The sequence below is a fragment of the Mus pahari genome, chromosome 1 (genome assembly GCF_900095145.1).
Source record: "Mus pahari chromosome 1, PAHARI_EIJ_v1.1, whole genome shotgun sequence".
Taxonomy (NCBI): Eukaryota; Metazoa; Chordata; class Mammalia; order Rodentia; family Muridae; genus Mus; species Mus pahari.
The window spans coordinates 113086324-113112031 of record NC_034590.1 but is presented as its reverse complement, the minus strand read 5'-3'; the positions used below and the strand labels follow the sequence as shown (position 1 = coordinate 113112031).

Here is a 25708-nt window from a genome sequence, read left to right as displayed (position 1 = left end):
CTGCCTTCCGAGTGCTGGCATTAAAGGCGTGCGCCACCATGCCTGGCCCCTCCCTCCTTTTCTTAAGACCACAGTGGAAACACCCACAGATTCAAGTTGAACACAGCTCCTTCCCAGCCAGGCTCTGCTCAGCTGAAGAGAGACAGCTGCCCAGCCCAGGGAGAGAGGGCAAACCTCGGACAGTGCTGTGCTGAGCTGCAGAACCCCAGGGACCACAAGGAACTGGCAGGGACTTTGGCTGTGGCAAGGATCCCTGTGCAGCTGGATGCACTTTGAGGGTGCAAGGTGGGCTTCCCACCTCCTTGTTGTTGGGTGGAAGTCATCATGGTCTAGTTATCATGATAGTAGTCATCATGACTGGGCTGGGATCAGTGCTTCTGACATTCAGGAAAAAGGTAGGGATGTTGCCCCGAAGAGACTCATCTGGTCCCTTTGATCATGCCAAAGAAGGCTGGCATGGTACTGGAAACCCTCTGGCTTCTCCCTGTAAAGAAATGACTTTGTATCCAGCTGACTTTGGGAACCACCCCCCACATCACCCCTAGTAACTCAGAAGGCTCAGTAGAAGTCAGTGGGAGGAAGAATGGCCACTGGGAAGCCGAGAGACATGGGCCAGGATGTTAGGTCCTATGTCCCCACTGGATGGCCAAGCCTGTACCCTGTGTAGCTGATATAGCCTATGTAGCCTGTCCGTGCATATTGCTGTCACTGAGTCACACAGTTTAGCCACCAAGGGCAGAGGGTGGGAGCTACATCAGCTCTGTTTAATTTACTGCTGTTCTTTGTAACTATTGTGTGTATCTATGTGTATGGATATGTGCCTGTGAGTAAAGTGCCCGTGGAGGCTGGAGACACTGGATCTCCTGGAGCTGGGCTTACAGAAAGCGTGATATCAGCACTGGGAATTGAACTCAGGTCCCCTGGAAGAGCAGCAAGTGCTCTCATCTACTAAGTTATCTCTCTAGCACCAAGCTCTGGCTTCTTTAGTAACAATAAGGACTTGGCCACTCTACCTCCCACAAAGACCCACTTGGCGGCAGTTTCTACAGATCAGCGAGGGATTTTGATGCTGTGTGGCCTCACAGTGGGCAGAAATAGAAGCACCTGGAACCTCACCATCCACAGTGACCACCAGGCACTACCCTGAACCAATCTATTCCCCAGCACCATCTGTACACTATGCCTGGGCGTTTCATAACCTTCAAGGGCCTGGTGGGTAGTTCCAGCAGCTGGTTCTTTGAAGGGTGACAGAGACGGTTCTGATGGGGTTTCTCTCTCCAGGTTCTACAGCTTGAGAGGAAAGCATTGCAGACCCAGGAAGAACAGATCCTGGAGCACCTCAAAGAGCCATCACCTATATGGAAACAGCTCCTCCCCAAGGACCCCTAATGTGAATTCAGATCAGCAGTGGGCTGGCACAGCCCACCTGGAGCCAGATCTTAGTTACCTTTCAAGGAGAGATTTATTCTAATGACATAAAAATATAAACAAAAATGTTCTTTTAAAGATGTATTTTATTATTTTATATGTATAGTCTCTTGCCTACATATATGTCTGTGTACTACATGCATGTCTGGTACCCACAGAAGCTAGAAGAGGGCATTAGGTCCTCTGGGACTAGAGCTAAATAAAGATGGTTGTAAACCACCATGTGGGTATTGGGAATTGGGCCCGGGTCCTCTGTGAGAGCAGCCAGTGTGGTTTCACAGGCATGCATGTAGACAAAAAAGCCATGCACATAAAAATAAAACTCATAAAATTTGCTTATTTATGTGTACGTACATGTATATGTGTGTGTGTGGATGCCCACAAGAGGCCAAACGAGGACATCGGATCGCTGGCACTGCAGGAGCAGGCAGTTGTGAGGCACCTGGTATGGATACTGGGAACCGAACTCCAGTCCTCTGAAAGTAAAAGCATTCTTAACTACAGAGCATCAAGTGTGCTGTCACACTGCTCAGTCACAGTGCTTTCCGGTGTGAGTATGGCCATCATGGGTTAGGATGGCCCATGTGGGGATGGGCCTGAGTAACAGAACTGTGACATGCTTTCTGACCAAGGAGGGTCATCTTAAGCCTGAAACACCGAGGAAGCCACTCCCGTCCACCCACCCCTGCCTCCCGGCCCTGGGTTCCAGCAGGAACCTGGATGGTTCTGCCGAGTTTGCTCATGTCGCGTCAGGGAGCCAGCCATCCTTACCCTTACCTTATCCTGTGGGAACCTTCTGGTCTGAATGCAGTGCTCATGTGGGATGGCATCTGGTCCCTTTCTCTGCCCAGAGGGCCTTCCAGGGCTCTCCTCTCCCCTGCATCTGTCCCTCTGTCCACATGCAGCCACATCTTCTGCCTGGCTTACAGGCTTAGCTCCTTCCTGCTATAAAGATGAACACATTGTGTCTTTTCCACAGTGTCAGAGTTCATTGAATAACAATGTATTCACAAGGTATAGGTAGCTGTTTCAGTGGCAATAATGTGCCAGACAACCCCTGCTTTCCTTGATAACCTGGCCAAGGCAAAACGTTTCTTTCACTCCAATCTTAACTACTAATATTAACTATCAGAATATACATAACACATCATATAGTGTGTGTGTGTGTGTGTGTGTGTGTGTGTGTGTGTAGGTTACTGAGTAACCACAAAGAAGTTCCCAAGAACTTCAAATAAGTCAAAACTGAAAGGGCTGGTGAGATGGCTCAGCGGTTAAGAGCACTAACTGCTCTTCCAAAGGTCCTGAATTCAAATCCCAGTAACCACATGTTGGCTCATAACCATCCCTAATGAGATTTGACTCCCCCTTCTGGAGTGTCTGAAGACAGCTATAGTGTACTTACATATAATAATAATAAATAAATCTTTAAAAAAAAAAAAGTCAAATTTGAAAAAAACAGTGCTGTCTCTATTGATAAGGTAACAAGAAGCCGGGGATGCTGGGGAACCAAGCCAAGCTGAAGTCCCTGGTGAGTCAGAAGTTCTCTGCCTGTCGGTCCCTGATGGGCATGCACTGGCTGTTGGGTGACAGGTCAGGAAGGGCTATTGCTGTAACAGTTGGATTTTTGAAGGCTGGTGGAGTTGGGGTTCTAATGGGCTTCTCTCTCCCGGTTCCACAGTTTGAGAAGAAAGCAGCACAGAACCAGGAGGGTCGGATACAGAGGCCATTGCCTGCAATGGAAACACCCCAGAGATCCTTAGTGTGTTGTTTTTTTAAATTAAGATTTTCGTGTGTGTGTGTGTGTGTGTGTGTGTGTGTGTGTGTGACATGTATGCACTGCACTCTGTGCACAGGTGGCTGCCAAGATCAGAAGAGGATGTTGGAACCAGGGAAGCAAGCATGCAACTGTAAGCAGCCTGATGTGGGTACTAGGAATTGAACTCAGGTCCTCTGTAAGAACAGTGAACACTGAATTGCTGATTCACCTTCCCACCTTCCTACTGTGACTTTTTAATCACCAATAGCCAGTGTCCCAAGTCCAACAGAGGAAGGTGTGCTCCCATCACTCAGGTGGCAGGACCCTGGGGAGTCTGTCACCGTCTCTCCTTGCAAATAGGTTGAAGTTGGTGGAAGCTTGCTTCAGAGAGAACAGGTCCTCAGCTGTGGGAACATGGAGGACAGAAGAGGAGAAAGCTATGGAGGAACTGAGCCCTTTTCTGGTCTTAGGACCTTGCCTTTATTTCTCAGGCAGACCTCACTAACCAGTATGGCAGAGGCAGGCAGGAACCTGGCATAGATTTCCTGCTAGGATAGAGGCTTAAATGCTTGGCCTAGACAGACACTATCTCTCTGGCAGAAGCAGAAGAGGGCAGGTGAGACTTAGAAGTTCTTAGAGGAGGTTTATGGAGTGAGACAGGAAGCTGAGGGTAAGACTGCAAACCCATCTATGTCCACCCCCATCACAGAGGTGAAGGGAGTCTTAGTCAGATACCTTTATTTCCATATTCTGTATTCTGTGCTCTGCTTCACCTTGGCATAGTGCCCAGACCCAGGTGCCATTGTCACTGGCCTGCAACCACTCACTAGTCCCTGAACTGAGTCTTGCCTGGCTGTGTAGGGGCGGCGCTCTCTTGTGGCAGGTCTTGGGAAACTGTATGTGGGTTCACATGTAGGTTGGGTCAATTTATCTGTGTCCATTCTTTTTGGGGTTCTGCAACCTCTTCTGTGGCGCATGGTTCATTTCTGATATTTTCCTCCTTCTGTTTCCTGGTGATTCTCATTTATAATGGACTTCTATAGAGACTTGTGTAGTAGGCTGCGCTTTTCTGATTTCTTGGTAGGTTCATAGTCTCATCAGTCACATCAGGCCATTGGCCTGAATCTTTTATCTCATCTTAAGTCTTATGTGCTTCTGAAGGGACAGTAGTGGGAGAGATAGAAGATCAGGGATACAGAGTTAGAGTCAGGAGTTAGTCCCAGCAGCATTGGGAAGTCTAGGCAGTGATGGGCATGGGCCAGGGGAGGCAAGGCATGGGGCCACGTGTATGTAAACCCAGATGTGCCTTTTGTGATACCCAGGGAAGCAGACTGCAGTGGGGTCCTCTGCAGGAAGAGCATCAGCTTAAAGACAAATTTAAAAGCTGCAGACCTGGCATAGAGCCAGTGTGGATCTACGCGTTGAACAATGTTCAATGTGTTTTCTCTAGCAAGGGATGCAGGGAAAGACCAGCACTACTGGGTGTGGAGATGCCCCAAGGCTCAGTTATAGAGGTGTCCTGGGATGTGAGAGTTCAAATCTAACCCCTGCAGGCTGGAAAGAAGGCTCAGCAGTTCATGGTACTTAAGAGGACATACTGTTCTTGCAGAAGTCTCCAATTCAGTTCCCTGCACCCTTGCAAGATGACTCACAGTCACCTGTAATTCCAGCCTCAGGAGCTCCTACATCCTCTTCCAGCCTTCAAGGGCACCTGTACTCACACACACACACACACACACACACACACACACACACACACACACACACACACACACAATAAGTTTTTAAGACAGGGTCTTAATTTTGTGCTCTGCAACTAACTCAGTATGTAGACCAGGCTGGCCTCAAACTCACAAAGATCCACCTGTTGCAGCTTCTCAAATGGTGGGTTAAAGGCACTGTCCAGCTTACATATAATTTTAAAAATATATTTACATATGAAAAAAATCCAATAAAAGTCCTTGCTACCAAGCATGGTCACCTGAGTTCAACACTTGGGTCCCATATAGTAGAAAAAAAGAACCGACTTCCAAGAATAGTCCCCTGATCTCCAACCAAGAAAGTATACCAAGGCACAAACCTACTCATACACAAAAATAAATAAATGTAAAAAAAATAAAAATCAGGGGCTGGAGAGATGGTTCAATGGTCAAAATTGTATTTAGCCACTTGTAAAAGAGCTGGCTGCTCTTTCAAAGGTCAGGGTACAATTCGCAGCACATACATGGTGGGTGGAAACCATCTGTAGCTTTAGTCCTAGGGGATCCGATGTCCTGTTCTAGCCTCCAAGGGCATTGTATGCAAGCAGACACAGGGTGCATAGACATACATGCAAGTGAGAAACCTATACACATAAACAACAACAACAACCCCCCCTCCTGTGTGACAGTGCCCTAAGGGAAGTAAGACACATCTCATTGCCACACCCTGCACCAACACATGGGACCTTTTCATTCTGGGAAGCCAGCCACAGTTCCAGCTTCACGCTGAAGTTTTGTGCTACCTTCTGAACTCTGGAAGCAGCCATCCCTGAGGTCATGGGTCACTTGGGATTTCCCCCACATTACAAGGAACACAGCCAAGTATTTCACAAGACACTTGTTAGTATCAGGAACTTGCTTTTTTTGTGTGTGTTTTGTTTTTTTGTTTGTTTGTTTTGTTTTTTGAGACAGGGTTTCTCTGTATAGCCCTAGCTGTCCTGGTATCTGTCACAACATATCCACACCCACAATCCCACAAATGCTACATCCCTGAATCCACAGGGAACAGGGGTCCTCAAGACCAGGAAAGCTGCCACACTGAGCCTCTTGTGGGTCTACACCAACCCCAGAAACCACCATGGAGGGAATACCATCTCAGGCCAGGCACCTGCTGAAAGCAAGCCAAAACAAGGATTTGAGGAAGAATGGTTGCCTAAAAGACCATCCTAGGATGCAGAACTGAGGGACCAAAAGGATCAAACCAAGTTGGCCACTCAAGGGAGAATTGCTCAGTCAGTCACACTGTTGGGAAATTGAACCTGAGTCTACCCAGAACCTTCTATGAATCTGTGAACCATCCATGAATAGATAATAAGAAATCTTTACTAATTGGCCCAGTCAGCCGTTGCTTTGGGGCCCATAGGTGCTCTGACCTCTTCACAATGCCAGGCTACTTAATGACTGGCTGGTGCCTCTGCCTTCCCACAGTGCACCTTGGGCTGGACCAACATGGAGTATTCACACAGTATCCGGGGAGCCCAAATCCATCTCTGTTCATGGAATCAGCAGTGGAGTCGAGAAAGTCAGGAAGTGATGAAAGAGACGCTTGTCATCTGTGTATAACTTCACACTCATGAGCTGGAGATGGATCTGTGATGGAGAACACGCTCTTACAGAGGAGCTGAGTTCAATTCTCAGTATCCACCCGAGAAGCACACCTCACAACCCTCAGATCATGGAAATTGATGACATCTCAGTGCCACCTGCCACCCCACAGAACAAGGTCACCTTGGTAAAACACTGTCCCTGACCTGACACAAATATTTATGGTAGTAGTAGTTGGAATGAGAAATGTCCTCCTCTGTAGATTCCTGAATTCGAACACTTGGTCCCCTGTTGGCACTGCTGTTTGGGGGAAGTTGTGGGACCTTTAGGAGGTAGAGCCTTGCTGGAAGTAGGTACTGGAGGGGTGTGTGTGTGTGTGTGTGTGTGTGTGTGTGTGTGTGTGTGTGTGTGTGTACCACATATTCATGGTGCCCTCACAGGCCAGAAGAGGAAGTCAGATCCTCTGAAACTAACAGCTAGTGCTCTTACCCCCTGAGCCATCTCTCCAACCAGATAAAGCCTTCTCTTCCTTTATTTGCTCTTGGCTGTGGTGTTTTATCACAGCAACAGGAAAGTACATACACAAGGCAAAAGGCAAAGTTCACTGTGAAGGTCTGTGAGGAAGACAGAGTTTGGGAGTCCCCCAAAGACATGCCTAGTTCAAGACCCCAATCCCTTTTCTCTAAAGATGACTCCAGATCTTCCAAGAAGCTGGTACCTTCTGTGTCCAGGTGTCCAGGTGTCCAGGTGTCCAGATGGGCTGAGAGGCTGCAAACCTTTGCCTCAGACCTGCAGAGTCCCCGGGAAAGGAGGCTTCTAAAGAGAAAGCTGCCACTACACATTGGCTTAGATTTTTCAAATTTCAAAACCTACTTTAATAAGGGTTCTTATCAAAGGGTTCTTCCAACCTCCCTTCTGGCCCACCACCCACTAGAGGGAGTAGAAAAGAGAGGTTAATAGGAAACAGGGCTGTGGACATGCTTAGAAATAGTTCTCTGGGGGCTATTCCAGTCTTTGTTGTCAGCAGTCCAGCTCATTAGCAAACACCAACACAAATCAGCGTCTGCAGTCTAGTCCACCCGCCAACTACCACTCACGAACCAGCAAAGGCATATCATGAGAAGTTCTTTGGCAGGTAACTATGAAGTCACAAGTGAAGATTGGCAACTGGATACAAGGTGAACCAATGCCATAGCCTCCTCCACTGTCTGTGAGGGTCATATGTCTGCTCTTTCTAAACATCACGCATCCTCTCACCTGTCTGCTTCAGCAAAACATCATCTGACATCACTGAGTTTCCAAAGGTACCAGAAAGTATCACTTCAACTACAGTACCCAGGCCCGATCTACACACAGACCAGTGTAGCTGCAACCACACTACCGAACGGAACAGAGCAGACCATCTGCAGGTGCACCCAACATCAACTGGAAAACATATTTAATAAAATCTTCCTTAAAAGTTCTAGGAAGTGGAGCTGTATGACAAGAACTCCAGATGGTCCTAAACATCTGGAGGATGTGCACATGCCTCTTCATCCACTCCTTGTGAGACTTGAACTCCAGGGTTTTGGTTGTCCTCGCAGATCATCTGAGGAGCAGTAGATGTCAGAGTGTCCATGTTATAGATGAGAGCAGCAAGGCTCCGAGCCTTCAGCAGATCTGACGAAGCCCAGAGAAGAACCACAGGGTACATTCCTTCCCCAGCCTGTACCGCAACCTCTGCCTTCCTGAAGCGGGGCTTACTCAGATGCCCACAACCCCACCCCTAGCTACGACTACCACCTCTTACACTAGAGTGCTTAGCCGCACAGGTAGGAGGGCCTCAGAACACCACTCCCTTATGCATGCTTGCTCACTCACACTCACTCGCTTACTCACATAAAGCCTCTTCTATATCCTGGACTTGCGGTCAAAGGCACTCCCCCCCCCCACACACACAGACAAAGCACCCCTCTGCTACACACAGCCTTCCAGCCTTCCATTCCTGCCCTCTCTACCCATGCCACATTCCTCCTGAGTGTGGAGGACTTAGCTCTCCCTAAATCTTCCTTCAGCAATCTCATCCTGTTTTCTAAGGATTCTGAAAAGACTGCAAGGACCCCCCCACCCCAATCTCTGGTCCCATCTGAGACAGACCTGAATGCGCCAGGCCAGGCTTGCAGAGCCGTCTCTGCGTTGTGTGTCTATAGTGTTCCCCATGCCAGACCCCTTTCCCTTGCCTGGACCTCTCCATTCCACACTACAAATCCCTGTTGTTCAGACTAAGCTCAAATCTTAAAATAACCTCTAATCCGGGGCTCAGAACACTGAGTCCTAGGCGGAAGCTAACAATTACTGGTTTTTACTTCCAGAGAATTCTGGAACCAGAGAAGGTGATGCTCCAAGCTAGAGTCTTAGGAGGAATAAGTAGTTGAGCTCCCAGGCCTGGCCTAAATGCCCTAATCTGCCCCACACCAGCCCCATCTCCTCTCCCACTAACCCAGCTGGACCTCATCTTCTGGCTCCAGAGTCATTAGACCCTCCACCAAAGGATCCCCTTCTCCCCACCAGCCAGCCTTGGTTAGTAGCCCTTTCCCTAAGTTTCCCTGAGGCCAATGGCCCCTTCTCAGTTTTCTTCAGGCAAAGCCAGACCTGTGAAGATTCAGATCCCAGGAGATGTATCCACCCTGGCCTGCCCACTTATGTCCTGGGATCGTGGAGGCTGTTCCAGCAACACAGACTTCTCAGGAACAAGACGTCACCGTAACATCACAGCTGGAACAGCCAGCATTCCCGGGAAACTTTGTAAGCCTGGTCCAGCCCAAGGCCTGCAGGCAGCACTGGAAAGCCCAGCCTGTGTTGGCTGGATGACACTCTTCACTGCCTACTCCACCCAGTTCTGTGCCTGTGTGAATAACTGTGCTGCTCCTGAGACCTGCGGAGACCTCGAATGTTCCTCAGCCGCCTCCTTAGCTCGCAGGTTGGAAAAGTCCAGCCAACCCCCAGCTCTTGTTTTCAGGTTGTATCTTTTACAGCCTCACTCCCTGCCAATCTGACCCTGGTCTCAGTGTCCAACCTCTCAGTACCTGCAGAGCCAGCCTCAGAGAGGCCAGTAGGCAGCAGTAATTGGAGGTCATTAGAGGATGTGGGTCTGAAGTTTTCTGTGTTCATAATGTATACGACCAGCTTAGATATCAGAACACTGCCTTTAAAAATGGATGGAAACTATTTTCTAAAGAGTTGCAAAATTGGGGCTGGAGAGATGGTTCAGTAGTTAAGGGCACTGACTCCTCTTCCAGAGGACCTGAGTTCAATTCCCAGCAACCACATGGTGGCTCACAACCATCTGTAATGAGATCTGATGCCCTCTTCTGGTGGGTCTCAGGACAGCTACAGTGTACTCATGAAAGAATGAAAGGAAGGAAGGAAGGAAGGAAGGAAGGAAGGAAGGAAGGAAGGAAGAAAGGAAGAAAGGAAGAAAGGAAGAAAGAAAAAAAGAAAGAAAGAAAGAAAGAAAGAAAGAAAGAAAGAAAGAAAGAAAGAAAGAAAGAAAGTTGCAAAATTAAAATCACCCTCCTTTTTCTCCTTCTGTGTACATATGCTCAAGTTCCTATGTGCACATATGTACAGGGTGTGTGGTGCAAGCGTATGGAGAGTGAAAGCCAAGAGTAACTGTCTCCCACAATTGCTCTCCATCTTATTTTTTGAGATAGTCTCTCACTGAACTTTGAGCTCAATGATTGGCTGGGCTGGCCAGCTATCAAGCCCTAGAACCCGCCTCTACCTCTGAGCACTCCTCCTTCCCCAGTGCTGGGGTTACAGTCAACAAATGGGGCTCGGGCCTGCACAGCATTTACAGACAGAGACATCCCCTACTCCAGACAACTCATTTCTTAACTGCTGAACTTAATAGCTTCACCATTGTGGATGGAGAATTATTTGTGTTCAGTTAGAATCCCAATTTCTAGCTGGCTGGTGGTGGTACACACCTTTAATCTCAGCATTCAGGAGGCAGAGGCAGGTGGATCTCTGAGTTCAAGGCCAGCATGGTCTGCAGAGTGAGTTCCAGGATGAAGGGCTACACAGAGAAACCCTTTCTTGATAAATAAAAACATTAAAAGTAAAAAAAAAGAAAAAAGAAAAGAAGAGAAGAGAAAAGAAAAGAAGAGAAAGGAAATCCCATTTGCAGCTGTGAAGTAGTCAGACCATGTCCTCAACCCTGTCACGTGTCTGCACACAGCTTGTGTTGGGTGTTTGCCACTGCCTCTGGGTTCCTGGCCTCCATGGACGCTGCCTCTTGGCCATTACACGCAGTAGAAGGACACATGGTTGAGTGGTATCGCACTTGCCTAGCAAGTACATGGCCCAGGTCCAGCCCAGCACTGCAAGGGAATGTCTCTTGGTGAAGCATTTCGGGAATACCAGGCCTGGGTGGCAGAGGCAGGGGCATCACTATACGTTCAATGCCCACTTTAAGGACACAGCAAGTGCCAGGGCTGGATAACAAGTCTATTTCAAAGAGACACAGGAGAGGCATCCCATCTTAGTAATATGTATTTTTGTTTTCTAAGTTAATCTACACAAAGTTCTTCAAGTCCATCAATCTTCTAATTATACTATTTTATTTTATTATTATTATTATTATTTTAATTTCTGTTCCATTTTCTGGGGTTCTTGAGCTACCTTTCTGTCCTTGCAATTTCCTGAGTTTCCTTACTAGGGTTCCCTTGGTGAGCCCCTGTAATGCCTCCTCCCAGGCGCTAACTGGAGACTTCTTTTGGAGCCACCTTGAGGGGACACGCCCCACCAAGGTGCATTCTCTTGGGGAGCCCTGCCCTGACAGCCTGGTGCCAAAGTCCTCAACATCACTATTGAGTTTCTGGTTTCTGCGATGGGACAGTGATTCCTGCTGGTACTCCTTCCTTACAACTGGGAGCGAGTGTAAGCCACTGTGAGTTCCAGGCTCCCAGAAGATGTCACCCTGTACTCTCTGCAGGACTCACAGCTGTTTTGGACACTCCCACACTCAATGCCTTTCCCTTCACCCACAGTTCACCATGACTGCTCTTCTGACTCGCCCTGAGGCCACACATACCATGGATGGCAGCATTTCTGTTACAGTTGCCAAGAACCCTGTCACCCTGGTCAAAGCCAACAGCACTGCCAGACCAAATGGCATGTGTGTGTGTGTGGGGGGGGGACTCCTGGGACAATTCCAACACTAGCAGGGACAGTCAAGAGGCAGGAGTTGCGTGTCTCTGAAAAACACAAACTGGAAAGGGAACCCTAAGACTGTGCAGAAATAGGGCCTGCAGGAAGTTACCTTCTTCTCACTGCAGGAGGCAGTAGCTTCTAGAATCTTCTACCCACCCACCCCATCCCACCTCCAACCTGGGACTCAAAGGAGCTGCCACTGTTAGCATTCATTCAAAGCCTTGAGGCCACACAGTCACACCTCAGGCTTTTGAGGAGGGCAGCCAGCCAGCTGGTAGCTGGTATCTCTCAAATGTCAGACAAGGAGTGGTTTTTCAAGTTTTACAAAGACCACAAACTGAAACCAACTGCCACCGCCAGGCTGGGAGAATTGCTGAGCAGTTTGGATGGTATCGAAAGCCAAAGCAAAAGAAAGAGAGGGTTCAAAATGTGAGGTGGGACTACGATGGAGCTCAAGTGGCGGAGTGTTTGCCTAGCATGACCAAAGCCCTGGTTCCATCCCCAGAACCACATGAGCAAGGTGTGGGGGCGTGTACCTTTAACCCTGGTTTGTAATTTCAGCACTTGGGAGATGGAGTCAGGAGAATCAGAGATTCCTTGGCCACATAAAGTGTTCAAGGCCAAGTTTGGCTAAAAGAGACTTTCAAATGAACAAAACAGATATGCACACACAAGACTGGATAGGACCCTTCTCTTCTGCCCTGCACCTCTCTAGCGCCCCCTGCTGACACAGCCCCTCAGGGAGTGGCCAGCCAAGCCAGCAGCAGCTTGCAGAGATTGTACAGAATCCCAGCTCCAGATAAGGCTGAGAACGGAGCCTGGAGACATCCCAACAGGTGGTGCCCTCCGGACTCTGCAGCCAACAGCCAACAGACACCATGATTTCCTGAATGTGACTGTCACCCTATGGTCATGAGGGGAGATGCCAGAGCTTTGGGTTTGCAGCCCAGATTTCTTTTAAGGGACACTGTCACTGTCAGAAACTTGTTCCTAGCTTGGCTCCACAAGTGATAGGAACACAGGCATCATTGCCATGGGAACCGTTTACACTTGATGAATTTGGGGTTCCTCTTGGGAACTCTCCCATACATCTAAAGTTTTTCTCCAACACTACGGTGAGAGGTGAGAAAGAGAGTTACTAGGGCCTGCACTTCTGGAGCTCCTGAGCTAAAAACACGAACATGCTCTTTCTCACTGAACACCAGCTGTGACCAGTGACCCATGGTTTTAAGATGATCGGAGAGCCCTGAATTCTTAGGGTTCCCCCGTATGAAGCTGTCTCTGGTCCCCCTCTCTGCAGGAGACTGCACACACACCAGCCATGGTCCTCTGCCTCCATCACAACCTACCTTCCACTGCCTTGCTGCCTGGAATTGCCAGGGCCAGCAGCCTCTACATGCTTCACCCTGCTCATTAGAGACAGAGGGTCTCTGAGCCCTGGCACACGATGGCCCCTCTGTGTCATCAGTAGGCAAAAGTGGTCTCCAAAGAGCCCCTGGGTGTCTGAGCCTAGACAGGAGAGCCCGTGAAGTCATTGCTGGGTGTGCCTGAGCTTCCCTGAGCTATCGTGGTACCAGGCTTGGCTGGAAGACTGCAGGAAGGAGTTGGCTGTCTCCTGCTATCCGCACCTGAGCAGAAGCTGAACCCAGCTTGCAAACAAAATCCCCAGAGAGGCTATTTCCTGACCAGCCCTATCCCCTCCGACACCATGTGACACTGAGGAGCCAGCCGGCTGACGCGGAGTCTGAGCGCCCGCCTGCAGCCCGGCAGCTCCGGCAGCAGCTGGAGCCTCCGCCTGGCCAGGAATTTCCTGGCCAGTTCCTCCAAGGCCCCGGGGTGGAGCAGGGAGAAGCAGAACGGTGAGCAGCCACGGGATACTGGTCAGAGCTCTGGGGCGGCCCAGGAGCTGGATGTCTTCTGGGCGATGCGGGGGCGGCGGCGGCTGGGTGAGTGGGGGAGGAGCAGCTGGCCTGCCCTCCATCCCCTGACTTGGGCTGTGCCATCTGGCTTGGAGGCAGCTCTGGGCCACTTCAGAAGGGAAGCTGAGTTAAGCAGCACTTTCCCCCCACCTGTGGTGAGGCTCTTGTCCCAGCAGTTCCCCCCACCCTCCAGACTGTCGTGTCCCCTGAGGGAGAGGAGGATGGGTCTTACTTACTCCATGGAGAGTGCAGAAGATCCAGGAGACAACTACCTGAGCACTGGTCCTCAATCCTCACTGTCCCCAACAGGAGCAGAGCCAGGGCAGGGCGTGCCTGATGCTAATCTATAGAAAGCAGAGCCACGCCTATGTCCTACTCCAGCCCCCGCCCACCCCCACCCCAGTGTATCCAAGGGAAGAGCTACATTTCTCCATTGTCCTCCTCCCTCTCCCTGCTTCCACCCACAGAGCCCCTTCCTGCTACCCAGCCCTGAGACCCCAACCTCCATCTGGGCAGGTGACCCTCACACAGCCCCCACACAGGGCTCTAGTGGGAAAGGGACACTGGCCAGGCCTGGCTAAGCCTGGCCCCTGCCTGTCATCCCTATATTGCTGCCCTTGTTATCCTTCCCCAGTGTGGCTATAGCTCTGCTAAAACCCATGCTCTGCTTGCCTCCTCCCTCCCCTCCCTCTCCTCTCCCTCTCCCTGCCCACCTCACTTTCCTTGTGCTCGCTCCTCTTCCCTCCTTTCCAGACTTTCCCTGGGGTGTGCAGAACTGTGTTCTCCCTAGCCCTCGTTTCTAGCTGGCACTGTACATATACCCTTGGTATATGTACAGGCCTCTCAGGTACAGAGGGAAGTGAGGAAGCCAGGCCGGAAAAGGAGAGGGAGGGAGGGAGGTTGCAGCACCCCAAGGCAGAGAAGACCACCCGCTCCTTCAGAGCCAGAGCCTCCCTGGGGTCCTAGAAGCAGCTCAGCACATGGGTGTGTGGAACTGAGTGATTGAGAGGGTTCTTGTGTCAGGGGTCTCACCTCTGAGTGTTCCCCCTGACCATGGCAACCTCTCCAAGGCTTCCTAGGTGTGGGAACACTGGTTAACCCCACCAGTAAGAGCTGGAATGCCAGGGGCCATGGTCAGCATTTTCCCTGTGGAGTGTGAGCTCAAGGGGCACCTGGTTGGATAACATGGGATGGTAGTACTTCAGAGAAGCCAGCTCCACCAGCTAGCCTCCAATCACCCCACTGCACTCTATACTTTCACCCACCGCCCCTCAGGGCCTGGCCAGCTAGGATAGAACACAAAGCCAGAAGTGGAGCCCTTAATCTCCACCTAGGACTTGACATCCCCACTACCCAAAAGAGACCAGAGGACCAGCCGCACCAAGGCAGGAAGAAGGCTCCAGCCAGTCTCTGAGGGAGAAAAAAAAGGCCCTGTCCTATCTCTCCAAAGCACAAAGAAAAGTATAAGACAGTGATGGGGACAGATGGCCACAGGTGCAAGGATGAGACAGATGACCACAGGTGCTGGGACAAGAAGGGGACCCCAGTTGATGCGTGGGACAGGGAACCATGCTGGTAGGATGTGGGTGCCCTTCTGAGATCTGGATCTCTAGTGAGGTATGTATGGAGTTTAGGTGCCTCAATGGCGCTGCCCAGCTATGTTAAGTCAGGATTGTACTGCCTCTCCAGCCCCGCCCTTTAGCATCAGTGAGCCACTTCCTCGGGCAAAGAAGGCAGGAGGTGGGGACTCTGCTCAGCACCACCTTCAAACAACTGCCTCTTCCCCCTCAAGGAAGGAAAGGGACAGATGAGAGGCCTCCCTAGTCCTTAAAGGGTTGCTGTTCTGTCTGGCTGTGGACCCATGACAAAGGAGAGAGAGATGGCTGGACCTACCTTGCCTAGGAGGCATGGTGGCCAGCTAGAGGGTCCAAAGCCCACTGGCAACACACCCTCATGGAATGTTCCAGAAAGGCCTAGAAGATTTGAGAGCTTTTTATGCTGATGGCAAACACAAGGGGGCCTCTAGAGTTATCCCTCCAGCTCCTATGTCCCCTATTCAAAGGGAGTCACAGGTCTGGGTTCCCCTTTCTCTCCCATGTTCCAGACCATCCAGACCCTCTAGGGAAAGCACAGAGCACACAGTATGAGCCCCTGGAACAGGGCTTTTTGAACAACTGACAGAGACCTTTCTATCTCACACCTTGGAGAGGCAGGTCAGGTAAGGTGATGAGGCAGAATGAGAGGTGTGCACCTCCTCCAGGGGCTGTCACCATTTCTGTCACCTACTATTCCCTGGCTACCTGGCTCCCTTAGAAGTGGGCAGAGCAGGCTCAGGCCCCTGAACTGGTGTCATTATGTTTTCAGGGGTGTCCAAAGAGAGAAAACGCAACACAGACTTCTGCAGACATCAGCCATGAGGTCCCTGAGCACGCACACAGATTCTCCCAGCACCCAGGGAGAAATAGTATTCAACCTGACCATCCTGTCCCTCACGGAGCTTCTCAGCCTGGGCGGGCTGCTGGGCAATGCAGTGGCCCTCTGGCTGCTCAACCAGAACGTCTACAGGAACCCCTTCTCCATCTATCTCTTGGATGTGGCCTGTGCCGACCTCATCTTCCTCTGCTGCCACATGGTGGCCATCATCCCTGAGCTGCTGCAGGATCAGCTGACCTTCCCTGAATTTGTACATATCAGCCTGACCATGCTGCGGTTCTTCTGCTACATTGTGGGCCTGAGCCTCCTGACGGCCATCAGCACGGAGCAGTGCCTGGCCACTCTCTTCCCTGCCTGGTACCTGTGCCGCCGACCACGCTACCTGACCACCTGTGTGTGTGCGCTCATCTGGGTGCTCTGCCTGCTACTGGACCTGCTGCTGAGCGGCGCCTGCACCCAGTTCTTCGGGGCACCCAGCTACCACCTGTGTGACATGCTGTGGCTGGTGGTGGCAGTTCTCCTGGCTGCCCTGTGCTGCACCATGTGTGTGACCAGCCTGCTCTTGCTGCTGCGGGTGGAGCGTGGTCCAGAGAGGCACCAGCCTCGGGGCTTCCCCACCCTGGTCCTGCTGGCCGTCCTGCTCTTCCTTTTCTGCGGCCTGCCCTTTGGCATCTTCTGGCTGTCCAAGAACCTGTCCTGGCACACCCCCCTCTACTTCTATCATTTCAGCTTCTTCATGGCCAGTGTGCACAGTGCAGCCAAGCCTGCCATCTACTTTTTCCTGGGCAGCACACCTGGCCAGAGGTTTCGGGAACCCCTCCGACTGGTGCTCCAGCGGGCACTTGGGGATGAGGCTGAGCTGGGAGCTGTGAGAGAGGCTTCCCAAGGGGGACTTGTGGACATGACTGTCTAAGCACAGTGGGTCACAACTGCAGCTTCAGCCCATGGGGGCCCAGGCAGCTGCCTGGTGTAGGTAAAGCTGGGATCAGAGTTCCATCAGTAAGACTCTGGAGGGACATCTTTGCTGATGACCCAGTGCTGTGTCCCCTGGGAGGATTCTGGGAAGGGGCAGGCCGAGAGCGATGTTTCTGTGGAGGGCCTGGGGTTGTGTGTGTTAGGCAGAGCACCAGGACCACCTCATAACAGCTGCTTCCATGGCCACCCTCTCCTCCCCCCTCCTCCATGGCTACAGTGAGGGGACAGAGCAGGCATGAGACAGGCGAGTCATGGTGGTAGGCAACTGTCCCTCTACCACTAGCATCCTCCTAGCTAGAGTGTGCGGTGACTTTTCTCAGTGTCCCGGGCGCCTTCCTTTAGTGAGGGATAAATGACACTGAAACTGGACATTCAGTTAGGTATGGGGAAATAAGTGGCTTGGAAGTCCTCAGTGGCTGAACTTGGAAGTCCTAAGTGGCAGAAGGCATCCTCCTGACCCCCACATCACTGCCAGGAAGCAATGCTGGCACAGGCCTGTCATCCCAGCTGCTTGAGAGACTGGGGCAGGATTGTAGCCCCTGACTGGGATTTATCTGTAACTCTAGTTCCAGGGGATCTGTCTCCATCTTTTGGCTTCTGCAGGCACTGCATGCATGTGGTATACACACACACACTGAAAATAGAGTTCAAGGTCAGCTTAAGCTTTGGAGGACCCATCATCTCAGGAAACCAAGTCCAGTGGGAACGGGGTAGAGGAGAGAGACCACGGGAGGATATAAACCTCACCCAATGCTTCAGAAAAACTGGTGGCTCCTGAGTCTGAATTTCAAAGTGAGGTTCCCTGCATGGGCAGCAAGCCCCCTGCCGACGCTGTCCATATAGGCTGTCCATATCCGAAGCACCTCTACCTAGCAGGACAGAGCCCAGGGTTTCAGCACCTGGACAGTTCCTACCTTACCCTCTGTCCAGGACAGGACCTACACACCTAGCAGGGGTTCTCTGAGGAAGCAGTCTGGTTGCAGGCCACCACAGGTGCCTGAGCTCCTGCCTAGCTAGGAGCACAGAGATTAATGGGACCCCTCCCCCTCCCCAATCCAGGCACAGGTGGCCAAGAGCCAGGACTTGGGAGCCCACCAGCCCTGAAAGATCCATGTATCATAGCCCTTACCTTTACTTTCTCTTTGAATAGTCAGTTGATTACACATACAGTGTTTGGAGTTGTGTCCAGCAAGTCCCAAGAGGATTTTATTACATCATCAACACTCCAGACCCACATTCGTGACATGCTGGTGTCCTTTGACATCAGTGTGGGTGTAATACTGACTTGGACCAGGCCCACAGATGGAAGGACATTTGGTCTCTGTCATAACTAAACTTGTTCCTGAGTCTGGACATGGACAGCAGAACCCCACCTGGCATCCCGGAATTGGCAACTCACTGCCCCCACCCCATACAGGTTGTGTTGGGATGCATCCTGTGGTATGGTGCCTTCATCTCAAATTCTCTGGAAAGTCTACATGCAGGGACCCCAGGAAGCTAGGAGCTTGGGGTGATGGTCCTCCTCTTCCAAAGGAGCTCTTTGCATCCCCCACGAGGGCCTTCCCTCCTCCACACTGGAGCTTAGGAGCCAGTGTGGCCATCTGTCCACCTCCAGGACAGGATTCCCAACTTCAGTGCCTCAGCTTGGGGAACTGAGAGCATGAAGGGAAGTGGCTTGCCTACAAGTACAGTTTTGGCCTCTTGATACCCACGTCTTTCTTGGGGAAAGCCCAGCCCAGCCTGACAGGTGTCTCCCCCCAACTGGGCATTAGCCCAGAGTCTTTGAGGCTCAGAGAAGTCCGTGTCTGCTCGAGACAACCCGGAACATGGCACAGACCTTCTGCTCCTCTCCTAGTTAGCTTCAGCTGTTGACACAGCATAGTCCAGAGTTATCTAAGGGAGTCTCAGCTAGGGAACTGTTTGGGTCAGGTTGGCCTGTGTGCATCGTCTTGACTGCTAATACCTGTGGGAGAGCTCACTCCACTGTGAGCAGAACCACCCATAGGCAAATGGACCTGAGCTATATAAAAAGCTAGCTAGGCATCAGCCCTGGGGCAAGTCAGTAGGTGGCTTTCCTCCATGCTTCCTGCCTCTGCTCCTGCTTGAGTTTCTGCCCTGACTGCCGTCAGTGATGGATGGTGACCTGGAAGTGTAAGCCAAATAAAGCTTTTCCTCCTCAAGTTGTTTGTTGTCATGGCGTTTATCACAGCAACAGAAAGCAAACTAGTGCATATATACTATCTATCTGCCTTGTTGGGCCAAGACTGTCTGGAGTGCCATAGCCTACCCTGGGTGCCCATGGCTACCACCTACTCAGACCCCTTAGCCACCCTGAGGTACAGTCAGATCATGGACCCCCAGGATACACCCTACTTCCCAAATGGGTTTGGGCCACTTCAAAATTCTTCTCCACTGGACTCCATGCATAGAAAACTCTTCCCAAAGATCTCCAAGATATGCATTCTTCTCTGAAATCACCATGGAAACAGTCCACTCCACTACCTCTATCCCCTCTATGGTATGTGTGTGTGTGTGTGTGTGTGTGTGTGTGTGTGTGTGTGTGTATTATCCCAATGACCTGGACTTGTTGTTTGTTCTCTAGGCTCAGGTCTGCCTGCTCAGTCTTCTTCCTGTTGTCCAAGAGACCATCCTGTCTTTGCAGACAGCCCCCATCCTGACCACATCCCTCCTTCTGCTCTCAGAGCAACACAGGTCCCACAAAGGACCCCCAGCCATCTTGAACACCACTTCCACCTAGTGTGACCTCAAAGCCAGGTTCTGCAGCTTACCCTTCCTAGCAAAGCCAGGCCTTGAGAGGCCCAGGGTCTAGGAGAACTGACAGGACTAGCATTCATCATGGCTTACCCACCTCAGAATCTGGGAACACGGGAGCTGCTCTGGAGTATAGATTTCTCAGGAACAGGACATTGGTTTTTTGTGGTGTCACCACTGGGTCAGCCAGACATTCTTAGGAACCACTGTAAGCCTGGTCCCTCCCACGGCCCACAGGGACAGGAAGGAGCCCAGCCTATGTCGATAAGAACATAGACTGAGCAGAGACAGGCTATGTTGATAAGACATAGCCTGAAATAACACCCGACTGCCCACCCCGCCCTGTGGCATGCTAGTAAAACACAATGTTTCTCCCAAGACCTGCAAGGGTCTTGCTCGCTCATGTCTCACCTATATCTTTGTCTTAAAGGTCAAAAAAGTGCTTAAAAGCCCAGCCTTCCCCTGACCGCCATCCCCTGCTGTTCCAGGGCTGTGTATTTCACAGTTCCTTACTGCTCTGACCCCCAGTCCAGCCCTTCGGTGCCTGTAGGGCCATCTCCAGAGAGGCCACATGAGCACCTGAGGTAGTGGAGTCTCATTGGCTTCTATGCTTCTGTACCACTTAATCAGGTGGTCGCTAAGACACATCAGGCCCGGTTCGTTTAATGAGACTATGTTAAGATTTGGGGTCCATTGATGACATTCTCAGGTGTGGAATCTACTCTTCACAAAGCTTAGGATCACACAGTGACAGGTGTGATGTCACATAACCTTCATGGGATTCCAGAGATGGAGAGGACCAAACAGGAGCTACAGCCCAGGGGATTGTGCGCCTGGTGGTGAGAAGCAATAGTTCCCTCTCAGTATGTCAGGCTGGCCCTCAGCCCAGGGAAAGGAGAACAGGAAGACCTTGGCCTCAGCCACCCCTCCTTAGGAACTTAGCATCCCTGAATTCCAGGTTCTGTTCTGTTTTCAGGCTGCCCTGGTAGCTGGCATCTCTCTGACATGGAAAGATACCCCTTCTAGTGCAAGTTAACTCCTAGAGACTATTAGACTGGTTCATGGTTCCAATTACAGGCCTGGAGGCAGAACCCTCTATAGGATTTTTATCCTCCTGTGTCACCTCTGCCCTGAGCTTTCAAAGCTGGAGCCAACCAGCAGGGACAGCCTTGCATCCAATGCCCTGAAATTCTCTCTCTGGCCCATCAAAGTTCTATCTCTTGCCTATACATCTTCTGCCCCCTGACTCACTGTGGTCTGTTAAGGTTGGAGAAGAAACTGCAGTTTCTAGGGTCCCAAAATAGCATGGAGACATCAGAATCCGTGTGTGTTATGCATATTAGCTAGAGGCAGGAGAAGTGGCCCAGAGAGGACATCCCACACAGGCTGATGGAATAAAATCTGGAGGTACCAGGCTGCTAGAATGGAATAGGGTTTCACGGGACTGCCTTTGATCCAAGCCCCACCCCCAACACACACTTTGCATTTGAAAGTCAAGTACAAGGGTCTAGAGAAATACTCAGTGGTTAAGAGCTCCGATTGTTCTTCCAGAGGACCCAGGTTTGATGTCTAGACTCCACATGGAAACTTAAAACCACCTGTAACTCCAGTTCCAGGGAATCTACTTTCTTCTGGGCCATGGGGGCACCAGGTACACATGTGGTAACAGACATACATGCAAGCAAAACATATATAAAATAATATAATTTTTTTAAAAAGAAAGAAAACCAAATATACAGAGGACAGAGCTGTTCATGTGAGATCAGTCCACTGAGTTGGGAAAACAGAGGCAGAGAGGTTAGACCACTCTCTCAAGATCACACAGCCAGAAAGGTTAGGCTACCAGTCACTTCCTGGTCTGTGCGGGGAAACTCCAGATTCATGTGTACCTCTGTAGCAGCCTGAAGAGCACCAGAGTCCACACCCAGACAGCATCCCGGAGGTATGGTCCAACCCTTGCTGGACACAGAACATCTCCAGGCTGACCCAGAGTATGGGATCCATTTGGTCTGGCTGCGATGTTTGCAGATCCTTACTTCTAACAGCTCTCCAACAGACTGTGCCATGTGGTACTTGGTCTATCTGCCTATCTGTCTCATGGCATCTCAGTCAGGTCCTCAGACAAAGAAAATTAGAGAACCAGCAAGGAGGTTGTGATAGTTTGAATATGCTTAGCCCGGGGAGTAGCAATACAAGGTGTGGCCTTATTGGAGTAACTGTGTCATTGTGGGTGTGGACTTTAAGACCCTCATCCTAGCTCCCTGGAAGCCAGTCTTCTGGCTGCTTTTGGAACAAGCAGTGGAACTCTCAGTTCCTCCAGGCCCATGTCTGCCTGGATGCTGCCATGATGTATCCCACCTTATGATAATAGACTGAGCCTCTGAGCCTGTAATCCAGCCCCAATTAAATTTTGTCTTTATAAGAGTTGCCTTGGGCCAGGCGTGATGGTGTACACCTTTAGTCCTAGCACTTGGGAGGCAGAGGCAGGCAGATTTCTGAGTTTGAGGCCAGCCTGGTCTACAAGGTGAGTTCCAGGACAGCCAGGGCTATACAGAGAAAACCTGTCTCGAAAAACAACGACAACAACAACAACAACAACAACAAAAAGAGTTGCCTTGGTCATAGTGTCTGTTCACAGCAGTAAAGCCCTAAGACAGTGTCCAATACACATCCTAACATCAGTGGCTGAACTTAGGAGTTGTCTGCTGGGTCTCACTGTCAATGAGGGGACATGGGGGTGTTTATCACAGTTAATAGACACAAGTCCCACAAAGCCCCACTCCTACAGGAAGGAGGGGAGTTATGTGGCACAGGGGCTGGGAGGGTGCTAACACCCCTTCCTGTGCAAGGGGTCTCCACCTTTCAGGGACTGTGGTCTTCCTGGGGTTGCTGTGAGGCCAATTTCATCAGGCCTGACTATAGATGCAGGACCTGCAGCCAAGGGGGACAGGATCAAGGCTGTAAAGGCCGATGTAAAGGTCCTCACAGGGACTTGAAAGGTAGGCCTGGCTTGCTATAAAGGGGTTGTTTAACCTCTCTTCCCTCTCTGCCCCCCTTCTCTCTCTAACTCTTTTTTTTCCTCTCTCCCCTTCCCCCTCCCTCTCTCTCTACGTGTTCCTGGCAGGCCTCCTCTCTTCTCTTTCCCTCTTTCTCCTCTCTTTCTCTCTGTCTTCTCTCTTTCTCTGTCTTTACTCCCTTCACAACTCCCCTTCCAACACCCCCAAGTAAACTCTATGATATACTACACCCCTCCTATGGCTGGTACATCAGGGATGGCCAATTGAACTATCATGCAGGTCCTGAACCAGTTGGGTGGTAGACTTAGGTACCCTGTTCTCAGCACCCTCATATGTCAGTCTGCGAGACACTGAGGGCAGAGTGTAACTGTTATTTGCCTCTGTGTTATTTAGCCGTTTAGGATGTGGGTGTAGACTCTGAGATCCTCTACTGGACAAGAGAATCCATGTCACTGTCATGTGAGACTGGAGGAGTAATTCATCTTTATATAGATAAGGAGGCCTCTGCAGCTGGAACTGGGCAGGACCAGAGCCAGGATCAGCAGACATCAGGCAGGTCTTATTCTCCATGCGTGCTTATCCTGTAAAGAGGCATGTGATTTACTGTCATGAGTTGTGGTCCATCCAAAGCTAAGGACTTCTCAAGCATCTAACTTTTCATAACCAGTTAAGAGATATATCTGATTTTGATCACTATCTTACATTAAATAAACGTGGTTTTCTTTGAACTTATTTTGAGTAACTTGCTTTAGTCTCGACTTTGACAAAATATACAGAAGACTATATAATGAGGAATTGGTCTCTCCTTCCAAGCTTGCTCCTGTGACTGAATTACATTTAGCATGACCACAGACACAATTCTGAGCACGTTAAAGAGTTTGATCATTTATAAGATGGCTGATCTTGTATCTCTTAATACTCTTTAATAGTTTACAATAAGTAACTCTCATATGATTAGGATTTTATAATTTTACCTTTAACCATCTTATATTTTACATTTATATTTACATTAGTCATTTTAACTTTTATCTATTTAAAAATACTACAAGGCATAACAGTATAGACATAACAGATCTAACAAATACATTTTTGTTGAATTTTATTATAAGACATTTTTCTAAGGGGAGGAGTTAGGTAATATTTTGGGCCTCCACTCAGTAAGTAAAATAGCTTTTTATTGTTGCATAAAGGGGTCTCCTCCCCAGTTTTAGTTTTTAGCCTGTGCATTCAGAAAACAAATTCAGTTTGCATGTAATTGGGAGCTGGGAGGAACGACTAGATATTCAAATGAATGTCCAATGACCTTGCCTGGTTTCTTTCTTGAAGAAATATGAACATTTAACAAGTTTTGCTTGAATTAGTTTAAGCAGGCACAGTTGTATTTCTGGAGATGTGAACTGCTCAGTTTAGAAGATACAGTACAACATCACCTTAATAAAAGAAAGATAAATCCAAAGGATACACATAGAGCAATAGTACAGTGTACATTTTATTAATGTAATCGTAATTACCTTGTGATTCTTCCAGGTATACCTTATAGAAAATATACAACAGACTGTAAAGTTTGTGTAGCATGTAGAGGTGGGTTTTTTAAATCATAATCAGCATTAAATTTAAGTTTCAACATCTAACAGAATTTAGCTGAAGCAGCCACGTTACAATTACGATGTTGAGGTTACTGTTGTGACCTTTTAGCCAGCCAGCCAATCTCTTTTATACTTTCCATGTATGTGCATCCTGTTAACTGGCTCTATTATAGATACCTTTATGCCCCGAGATAAACAACAGTAGCCTCTATTGGAAATAGTTTGCCTCTTAACAGTTCTCAAACTCATAGCATCTTTTTTCCTTGGCTATTTTACTGTTTGTTCTCCTTCTCCCTGTCACAGAGTCAGGGGTCAGCCTAAGCCAGGACAGAGACTTTGAGATAAATATTCTTGAATGTGAAGTGGCAGACCAAATTCCAGAGCCAAATTTTCAGTAAAGTAAAACAGACAGTGACAATTAAAAAAAAATATTATCCATATCCAAAAGGCATTTGAATCTCTATAAAACTGAACCCAGTGACCTACATAACCATAGTGTGTGTGTGTGTGTGTGTACCGGTGACAACTGTCTTGGGCGCTGTTCTATTGCTGGGAAGAGATGCCATGGCAACTCTTATAAAAGAAAGCATTTAATGTTTACACTTTCAGAGAATTAGTCTGTTAACATCATGGCAGAGAGCATGGAGGCATGCATGGTGCTGGAAGCGTAGCTGAGAGTTACATCCTCATACACAAGCAGAGAAAGAAAGAGGGAGGAGGCTTGACACGGGCTTTTAAAACATTAAAGCCCACCCTCAGCGATGAAGTGACACACTTCTTCCTACAAGGTCACACCTACTCCAGCTAGGTCACACCTCCTAATCGGTCTAATCCTTCCCAAATAATGCTACTCCCCTATGACTAACCACTCAAGTACATTAATATAATATAATATAATATAATATAATATAATATAATATAGAATGGGAACCATTCTTATTTAAACCAGCACAGGGACAGACAACTCGAAAAGTCTTATAAGTAACTGAAAAGTAGAAATAAGAGCTAGAGTATCCAGGTTTGGTGGGGCAGGAACAAATGCAGACCAGAGGCATATAGAAGTCCAAAGAACAAAAAGACCATCTTCGCTCAGTTAAAGGATGCAGTCTTGTTGACCCAGAGGAAACATTGGCATTGGGGCCCAATGCCAGTCTCCTTCTGAACTGAATTAAGTTCCAGCTCTGGTCAAGATTGAAAGCAGGAGCTGGGTGAGAGGAATGAGAATGGTTAAAATGATTGGGGTGGGCAGGTCGGGGAGGGTTTAGTGAGATAGGGACCTGGTCCCTTTGCTGTTTTGTTTGAGAAAGTTGTCTAGGTCTGTAAG

General features: G+C 49.6%; 2 protein-coding genes across 4 annotated transcripts in view; both read left to right on the top strand.

The window, feature by feature from the left end:
- The window catches only part of Nadsyn1 (NAD synthetase 1), a 23215-nt gene extending 21454 nt beyond the window's left edge, over positions 1–1761 (top strand). For both annotated transcript variants that reach the window (XM_021203005.1, XM_029537385.1), the window contains one exon: positions 1282–1761. In XM_021203005.1, the coding sequence (XP_021058664.1) occupies positions 1282–1389 (108 nt within the window). In that variant the 3' untranslated portion in view covers positions 1390–1761. The remainder of the gene's footprint in view (positions 1–1281) is intronic.
- Positions 1762–13450: 11689 nt separating this feature from the next.
- On the top strand, positions 13451–19146 carry Mrgpre (MAS related GPR family member E). Of its 2 annotated transcripts, none has more exons than XM_029541604.1 (2): positions 13451–13541; positions 15966–19146. In XM_029541604.1, the coding sequence occupies exon 2, from the start codon at positions 16015–16017 to the stop codon at positions 16945–16947; it is 933 nt and encodes a 310-aa protein (XP_029397464.1). In that variant the 5' UTR covers positions 13451–13541; positions 15966–16014; the 3' UTR covers positions 16948–19146. The 2 variants fall into 2 exon arrangements, with proteins under 2 accessions (XP_029397464.1, XP_029397486.1); XM_029541626.1 differs by lacking the exon at positions 13451–13541 and adding an exon at positions 13577–13628.
- The last annotated feature ends 6562 nt before the right edge of the window (positions 19147–25708 follow it).

Bases quoted from the DNA above. Each gene is read 5' to 3' on its own strand.
- Mrgpre (XM_029541604.1), top strand. From the start codon at position 16,015: ATGAGGTCCCTGAGCACGCACACAGATTCTCCCAGCACCCAGGGAGAA.